Source organism: Micrasema longulum, unplaced genomic scaffold (genome assembly GCF_059751315.1).
Source record: "Micrasema longulum isolate JH-2025_06_02 unplaced genomic scaffold, ASM5975131v1 h1tg000997l, whole genome shotgun sequence".
NCBI lineage: Eukaryota > Metazoa > Arthropoda > Insecta > Trichoptera > Brachycentridae > Micrasema > Micrasema longulum.
The window spans coordinates 663,359-672,516 of record NW_028278185.1 but is presented as its reverse complement, the minus strand read 5'-3'; the positions used below and the strand labels follow the sequence as shown (position 1 = coordinate 672,516).

The 9,158-nt window shown below is 31.7% G+C and overlaps 1 protein-coding gene across 1 annotated transcript; it reads left to right on the top strand.

The window, feature by feature from the left end:
• Nucleotides 1-270: 270 nt before the first annotated feature.
• Nucleotides 271-8,935, top strand: LOC148277666 (UDP-glycosyltransferase UGT5-like). Its single transcript, XM_088232567.1, has 5 exons — nucleotides 271-278; nucleotides 5,171-5,873; nucleotides 5,958-6,180; nucleotides 6,262-6,481; nucleotides 7,453-8,935. Exons 1-5 carry the CDS (start codon nucleotides 271-273, stop codon nucleotides 7,748-7,750), a joined length of 1,452 nt encoding a protein of 483 aa, XP_088088693.1. The 3' UTR covers nucleotides 7,751-8,935.
• The last annotated feature ends 223 nt before the right edge of the window (nucleotides 8,936-9,158 follow it).

The following is a 9,158-nucleotide window of genomic DNA, read 5'->3' as shown; positions in this document are numbered from 1 at the left end:
AACGGATGAAATTTTCTACCAATCAGAAGGAAATCCCAGATACTTCAAAATTTTGATCAGTAGGTGGATTATGAAAAAACAAATTTCCTATCTACATATCTGTATATGGCAGTCTTTCTCAGTGGGTGATACTGCCTCCCTGTCATGGCGTTGAAAGCCTTCCGGGGGGCGGTAGGAAACCCAGAGAAAATTGAGAGGCGTTGAGGCGGTTCAAAGGGGCGATGGTTGAAAATAAGAAAGGAGAAAAAATATATATACCTGATACCCAGAATGCGAAGGTAAGTCAATTCATCACAAAACTTCTTTGGGATAGATCTTCCGGCTATTCTCTATTCGCCATTCGAACAGTGTGGGATGAAGATGGATTGCCATGTGGTAGTTTAAAGTCGTATAAGAGGATCGTGTTTATGAATATAGTGTACACCATTTTTTTAATACATTGTTTGATTTGCTACTTAATTGTATATGTTATTTTTGTTCAGTTTCCTGTACATATATTTCTTGAAAAAAAAAATGTAATTGGCTTAGGCCGAATATAAATATAATAAACTAATAAATATATCAAGCAAAATTGATGTTTTTTTTTATTATGACCCTGTTTGAGTTTTATTTATTATGCTAAAAATTAAGTTCTAACTTGTTTATTTAAATTTTTTTATGTTAACAGATGTATCCTTCACGTTAAATAATTTTTAAAACGTATTTTTTGATAGTATTCATATTTAAACCATGAACTTTGTGGCTAAATATTTTACTAAATGTAATTTAACATTTGTATATAAAAATGCATGGCAGGTTAGTTATGTATTTTAATGCAACAACTATTGTGAAAGTCGGTTTTGCACGTTGGCGTTGGTTAGAATAAAAACATAAAAAGTCGGGTTACATACAAATATTGAACAACATATAGTTTATTGTTTTAATTTTAGTGAAAACCTTTCTAAATATTTTCGGGTTTGTATTTTAATTGCTTTTATGAAAAAAGCTCCTTTAAAATGAAAATTTGAACCCATAAATTAGATATAACATGTTTAAAAATAAAAATTGCATTACCTATTCAAATACGCGCAAGAGATGGTAAGTTTAAAATTTTTAGGGGATTTTCGAAAAATTTTCTTACTCATAGTGGGCGGTGAGCGAAATAAGCTTTAGAATCTATGACCTATGGCATAAACTAATCTTGAATTTTCGTTTTTCTATGTGTTTTAAGGTTGAACGATTCTCATTTGATACAACCACCGTTCACCATATTTTAAATCTTATTCAATACAGATTCAAATCTTACAAATAAATTTGCTACTTTTTCTCAAATGAAAATATGAGTCATATTGCTTTAGGCGCAGATGTTTTTCGTGGGTTGTTTTCTATATCATAAGATTTATTATATAAAATGTATTTATATTCTCATGGTAAATTCTTTGTAAAGATTCTATTTTTCCCCTTGTGGTTTTTCAAGGTTTGAAGTATAACATGTAAAATGAAAATTCGTGTCAATAAAAATAATGTCTTGATATTTTTAATATTATAAACGCTAACTTTTTAGTACATTATTAATCAATTTAATTTTATTATAATGCATTTGTATTTTATGCGTGACTTTATTTTTTAATTTATAAACCAAGCAGTTTCGGTAACGCAAAGAAGGCTTCAAGATTTATTTGATGATGAATTAATCATATATAAATTATTTTGTGACGACTGCCCTTCATTTCACATCGGTAAAACATCACGGATAATTAAAACTATAGTACTAAAGAGAACATTTAATATGTTTTGAAGAAAAAAAACGTAGTTTGTTGAACACGTTCCTACGAACAATCATTTCATTAACTTTTAAGATGGCATCGATTTTTTTTGCGAAGAAGCTCCTTTTCAAGGCCACCGCAGAAGATCCCTCTAGACTCTAGATCCTTAAACGACAGTTGGAGTAATTAGAAGAAACATACGTTTTCAGTAAATATAAGCATTGCACATAAGCGAGGCAACAAAAAAAATTGCTATTAAAAATTAATATCAGTGTACGCTGTATGTTGCTTATATACAATAACAATTTGTTAGTTGCAAAACATGTTTTATAATAAATACATTATGTTATTTACAAACGAATAGCTGTCAGGTGAAATTTAAATCACGATTTGATCTATGATAAGATCTATTAAATGTTAAAAGGAAAAAATATCAATGCATATGAACCGAAATTTCATTAGTCAACTGACCTTGACTTAATTTATTTCCATAGAGCCTCACTTATAAACCTAGTATAAAATTATACCAACGCTTGTTGGTAAAAATTTCTACGACTTGATATCAGGTTTATAAGTAAGACCCTGTAAGCAATAGGTTATGTTAATACACGATAAAAAAAACAACGCTTTTTAATAAACACATGGTTAAAAAATATCATCATCATCATCATTCCCTTTCCACACCTAATGGTGCATAGGGAACTGCATTGGTACACCAATCGCAGCGTATCTTGATCATTTTTGTTACTTGAAGGTAAGATGATCAGTATTACGGTTCAGGTACCAGTCCAGGGACTATAAAATGTTGCAGTGAATCGAACCCGAGACCTCACATGGTAGGCAAATGTGCTGACCATTACTCCACGAGGCCGACAAAAAAAATTAATAAAAATATACCAAATGTTAAGCACAACGTTTCGGGTCAAAAATTTATTAAAATAACTGGGTTTCTTATTTACAGGTCCATGAACCTTTTATACAATAACAATAACAGCAACGATAAATTAAAACGAAATATTACATATTATAAATTAAAAAAAATAAAAATAAAGAAGCATACCTTAATAGAAAGTATCACTAAAAAAGGAATATGTTTTCTGCGACAAATAAAAACATCTTCAAATATAAAAAACAGTAGGTAAATAAATAAATAAATAAATCAAAATAGCAGCAACGGAAAGAATATTAAGAGTGTAAAGGTTAGTTTTACTACCCAATAACTTTTGTGAGAATAAACTTGAATTTGAAAATAAAATTTAAATGATTAAAAGTAACAGCAAAAAAAAAAAAGTCAAGACATCAAAGTATAGTACGTCGCCGAGATAGGTGTTTTTTTAATTTATTTTATATTTACGGCTTAAGACAATTAAATTATAAAAACATTGGAAGCCAATACAACATGCACCATTTTGGAAATAAAGGATGAATTGGCCTAAAATTGACAAAATGCGCTACGCTACATTATTTGTTAGATATAATTTTCCAAATATAATGTTCTTTTTTAGTTCTTTTGAACAATATAAAAACAAACGTATTTAAAATATTCATATTTCTTTTATCTCAATTCAAAGTTGTATCACGCTTAAAAAAAACAGATACATAACATTCGGAGCGAATCGAATATTCCGTGAATTTTTTTATTTTAACACCATTTGTTTTACAAAGGATAATATTTTGAACCGCAGGCTAACATTCTTTGTAGTATCACGTCGAGTCTTTTTTGAATAAAAAAAAACATGCGATCACGATTTCAAACGAATAACGAAAAAAAAATCAATGGACTCCGCTTTTCATCGGAGTCCATTGAATTTTCATGTGTATTAATTTCTTAATGTTTACTGAAATTTTCATTAAAAATTTGTTGAATATGTTAAGTGATAATTAGGCTAATAATTTGTTTTTTGTTGTTAAGTTTTTATGTTGAATCACGGTGTCCGGTAAAATAAATGAAGAATACAGTTCTGTTTCTAAAATGAAACTAGAATTCCATTCAAGTATTTTTAACTTATTAGCTTAGTGGTGTAATGATAAGCGCGTAAGCCTACCATGCAAGAGATCATGGGTTCGCTTCCCTACATAGTTGATATGAAATATTTATTCAAAAGGATGTTTTTATACCAAAATATTTCACTGTCCCTGGACTGGTACCTGAAGCGTAATACTGATTATCTTACCTTCATGCTCAAGATACGCTGCGATTGGTGTAGCAATGCAGTGCCCTATGCATCATTAGGTGCGGAAAGGGAATGATGATGATGTTTTTAACTTTGTCAGGTAAAAATCCTAAAAAGATAGTCGAGTGGAGCTAGTGGTGAGCACGTTCGTCTACCGTGCTTGAGGTCCTGGACTAAATTTCTGGCAAAGTTGACATGAAGTATTGCTTTAAAAGGCTGTTTTTTATAATAAAAAAATAAAATCTGAGTTTTGCTTATTTACCCTTGGTACTTGAAGCGTAAGAATGATCACGTTATTATCATGTAACAGATATTCAAGATGCGTTGCATTTGGTTTTCCATTTCTGTGACCCATTTAAAAAAAAAAAGGAATAACCCGATAATCCTTTATTTAGAGACATGTCAGCAGGTGGGATAGATGGAATATGGAAGGAGGTAATGAAAAATACACTACAACACCCAGACCATTTGAGAAAAATCTTTCTTAGATTTTTTTCTTGCAACCCGCGACGCCAGTTTCACAGTTAGCCGTCTAACCAACTGCGCCACGGCACCTGTATGCACCACAGGGTGAAGATAAGGGTGGTGATGACGATTTTTTAAAATTATTGATATCTTTAAACATACTTATGATGTTTTTATAACATAGTGAATATAAAGTTGCATTTTAAGACCTAATCAATTGCTTATCCAAATAACCTCTTTATTTGAAATGCGCATTATATCGGTAGGTTATGGGTTATGCAAATAGCTGTTGTAAAAAAAGCTATTATTATCGTTTCTAGCTGATAAATGTTATGTTGCACAAACTAGGTTTGTAAGCTATAACATATTTTCATATCTCCAAGTCGTGCGTTAACGGCTGTTAAAAATATATTTAAAATTTGCCTCTGAGAAAACGAGAAATATTTTAGTGTTTCAAATTTAGTCAAACGGCTTGCATAAAAAACGACATGTTTGACTTTTACTAGATTAGTAAAATATATTGAGTTCAATTGATTAAGTAAATTTTTACTTAAAAATTAAAGTTCATTGTAGTTGAAAAATATGAAGATATATTTTCCAATGATGAAAAAGTTTACTTAACAATAAAAATTCAGTGTTATTTGGCAGTCATTGAAATCTTAGTGTAAATATGCGTTTAAAGTGGTTTTTCGTAATATATTTGACATTTTTATCAAAATGCTTATCCGCTGACAGAATATTATGTGTTTTTCCAACACCTTTCTATGGTTATCATGTTGCATATAGAACTCTTACTGAAGAACTGAGTAGAAAAGGTCATGATTTGGTTATACTGACAACGTACCCCGCTAAGTATAATGGGCTACAATTTAACACCATCAACCAGATTGATCTAAGTTCCATAACTCAAGCCGTTATAAAAGACTCATTCAATCCTCGAAGCTATAAACAAAATTCAAAGGGTGCCGCATATTACGATTTGGTGTTGAAACTAACCGATGCTCAACTTGAAAACCCAGAAGTAAAAAAGATAATCAGAGGTTCTGAAATCTTCGATCTGCTGATTGTTGAAATTTATACTCCAACGTGGCTGGCCTTAGCAGACAAGTTGAAGTTACCGATAGTGTCTATAGCTTCTTCGCACGTGACCTTACAAAATTTTGATTCTGTGGATAATCCTTCTCATCCTCTTCTTTATCCAGACGTGTATTCAACTCATACAGGACATTCGACATTCTTCCAAAGAGTAGGTATAGCTTTCCAAGATTTACAGTTTAAATGGAATTACTACAATATTTACTTGCCGAAATTTGAAAAACTAGCTGCGAAACATTTTGGCAACAAGACAGCTCCTTTAGAATTGGTAGAGAGAAAAACGGATGTCATGTTGTTGAATATACACCCAATATTACTCGGCGTAAGACCAACTGTTCCCCGTCTTGTGTTATTGGGGAATATGCACATTAAGCAAAGTACGCCTTTACCTGAGGTAAATTTAAAAAATAATTCTTTTTTTCTGAAATATAACTGGCTTGTGTATATGCAATTGACATTTTGAGTAAATTTTTTTTAGTGGTTGGATAAGTTTGCGAGTTCTTCAGAAAAAGGATTTATTTTCTTTAGTCTCGGTGCAACAATGCAATCCAAAGATCTGCCGCCAGAAAAAATCAATGCATTTGTCAATGCATTTAGAAACCTTCCATACAACGTCATTTGGAAATGGGAAAACACAACACTCATTGGACATCCATCCAATGTTTTAATTCATAATTGGTCTCCTCAGGCAGATTTATTTAGTAAGAAATAAATACCTATTCAAATGAATTACATAAAATTAAGATATAACGCAATGCTTTTATTACTTTTCGTTATTTCAGATCACCCGAAAATTGTTGCCTGTATCACTCATGGCGGATTGAGATCTGTCGAAGAAGCCATTTATTTCCATGTTCCTATTATTGGAATGCCAATTGGTGGAGATCAAATGTTTAATGTTGCAAAGTTAGTTGAGTTAGGTGTTGGAGTCCATTTGGACTATGAAACCCTTACTAAAGAAAGTATTTTAGCTGCAATTAATGAAGTCATTTCCAACAGCACGTAAGTTTTTAAATTAAGACTTGAAAATATAACTCCTAAAACAGATGTTAAAATTATCTGCAAAATTATCAAATGCATATTTTAGTGTTTGTTTTTTACTACAGTGAGTTTCATCTTCAATCTATGTCTGATCTGGTATATCGAAGACAAAATATTGACTAATCAAAATGAACACTTGCCGCAGTTTTCTTCATTTCAAAAGTTATTTAAATCCTAAGAACCAATAAAATAAAGTCACCTCTTCATATTCTATATTCAAATGGTGACTAGCAAGAGAATACCGTGTCCATTTATTTATAAGTCATGGGTTATATCAGATTTTTTCTCGTGTAATAATCAGTGTGAATAACACCGCAACTGATAATTGAATGGAGCGCCTAACATACTATTTGGTGTGGATGTGTAGGAATATGTTGTTAAGGTGTGGTGATCCCGTCCCAGTTGGAGGTGGACAAAATAGACGTTGTTGTAGTTTGGATGCCTGTATATTACATGGCGAATAAGATACAGCACTTGGTTGTGTAGCACGAGCGTCGCGGCGATGATGAGTTGAAGAGACTGCACTTGAACTACATGCTGGAACTGTGTGATGTCGTCGAGCTGGTCTGACGTGAACTGAACTGACTGATGTTGGCTGCGTCCAGTGGTCTCTGTATACACCATATTCCTTTGTAGTTTGTTTCTTCATGGTAAGGACGATGTGAATGTACTGCAGGGTGACGATCCCGTCTTTATGTGCAATATTGCTAGAGTTGAAATATAAATTGTATTGGGTTCGATAGAAAATGATGACATTGCATCGTCGTCGGTCATTAGTATACTTCAAGTGAACTAATTTAACACGAGTGTGTCATCGACTATGGACTATGGACCTTACAGATGGATCAATTTCTCCGATTCCGAAATTTCATCATGTTTACAGAACAGCCTAATAAAATAATGGTTATTATGTTTGAGTATTTTATTTTCAGGTATAAAACCAAGATAAGAGAGTTGTCATCCATTATGCACGATGAACCATTAGCTCCTTTAAAAAAAGCAACCTGGTGGATAGAGCACGTGCTAGCATTCAAAGGTGCCAAGCATTTTAGAAGTTCCACAGCACTTCCTCTTCACCAGTTTTTGTTCCTGGATATTTTGGCCTTTGTCTTGATCATGTGTTTCTGTACTCTCATAGTCACGTATTTTGTCTTGCGAAAGATGAAGCGAAAGATCTTTGGGTCGAAAGCGTCACTTGTTATGTATCACAATAGTAAGAAAGTTAAGTAAAATCGTTGATCTACTCATAATTTTGACTTTATCTGGGATCTTCAGGTGTGCTAAAAATAATACCAGTACCGATTTTTTTGGGAACAAATTATCTTTCTCATGTTTCCATTCCAAAAGTATTTTGCTCTTTCTTTCGCAGTTTATCGCATATTTACCATAAACATTTTGTTTGTATATTGTTTTATTTTTTCTTTGTTTTATTATATTGTACAACGGTATATTTACATAAATGTCTCTTTATATTGGATACTGAACTGATTTTAAACTTATCATATTTTTTTGTGTTGTTATCATAGAATTAAGAATAGTCCAGAAACCGCATACGCACATCAAACAGAAGGCGACTAAATCACTCATAAGTGAGTGGGTTTACGTTTTGACCCATTCGTTTCTTTGTAGACGTCGCTCAGTACGCAACTCCTGAGAATGTGTATGTTACAAATGCATTACTTAAAAATTAAATTATTTTTCCATCTGTCAGATTGTCGAAGAATTAAAATGGAAATTTTGTTAGTGTTGCCAGGGCAGTAAATTTTTTTACCCTACTTTGCTCATATAATAAGAGAAATAATGAAAATCGAACCTCGGATTAAACAACGCCATGGTGGATATTTGACCAACATTATCTTTAAAACATAAAATATTATTTAACATGACATAAAAATATCAGTTTTATGTAAAATAAAATTTGTTTTATATTTTAAGTTCAAAGTTCATTAATTCAATTACTCTTATTGAATGACCCTTTACTTATCTACTTTGTTGTGTCAATTAATGTTTCCGAGTGCACAATAAAATTTTAGAAAAATTAACAATTTGTTTTTTTTTTTTACCTTACATTTGTGTTATGGTTATATTCTTCGTGATCTGGCAATATTACTCGGTGACTTCAAGTATGGGTGCGGCGAAAGTGTGGCTAAGTGGGGGAATTATTGACAAAGCCCGATGTATTCAAATATGATTCTACGCTCCATCTGGACTATTCTTGATTCTATGGTTGTTATTTACCCTCTTATGTAAAAAAAAAACGATTTGGGATTTTGAATGAATAATAAATGAAAAAAGGAACTATCTCTCCATTTTCCGTAGGGGTAATTGACAAGGAACGCATCACCCAATGTTTTGTTTGCATACAGCCTAGTTTTTTTTATGGGTCTTGTTTTGTACGCCGATTATTTAGACTTTTGGCTTGAGTTTGCTCATTTTTTAAATAATTAAGTTACTCTACGTATTTCGTGGTAGTTCTTGTTTTCTCAATTAGTTAATGTTAAAGTAAAATAATTATGAAACCATTCCGTAAAACATATTTTATGAGTTAAAATAATTTGTTTTATATCCTTTATTTATTTTTTATTAAATTTAAAAAAATCTCATTTATGGGCCCATTCTTATATTTAATTTTTTTTGA

Excerpts from the sequence above, each read along its gene's own strand:
- LOC148277666 (XM_088232567.1), top strand. Across the intron at positions 5,874-5,957 it reads AAAGTACGCCTTTACCTGAG|TGGTTGGATAAGTTTGCGAG; the intron begins GTAAATTTAAAA and ends AATTTTTTTTAG. Across the intron at positions 6,482-7,452 it reads GAAGTCATTTCCAACAGCAC|GTATAAAACCAAGATAAGAG; the intron begins GTAAGTTTTTAA and ends TTTTATTTTCAG.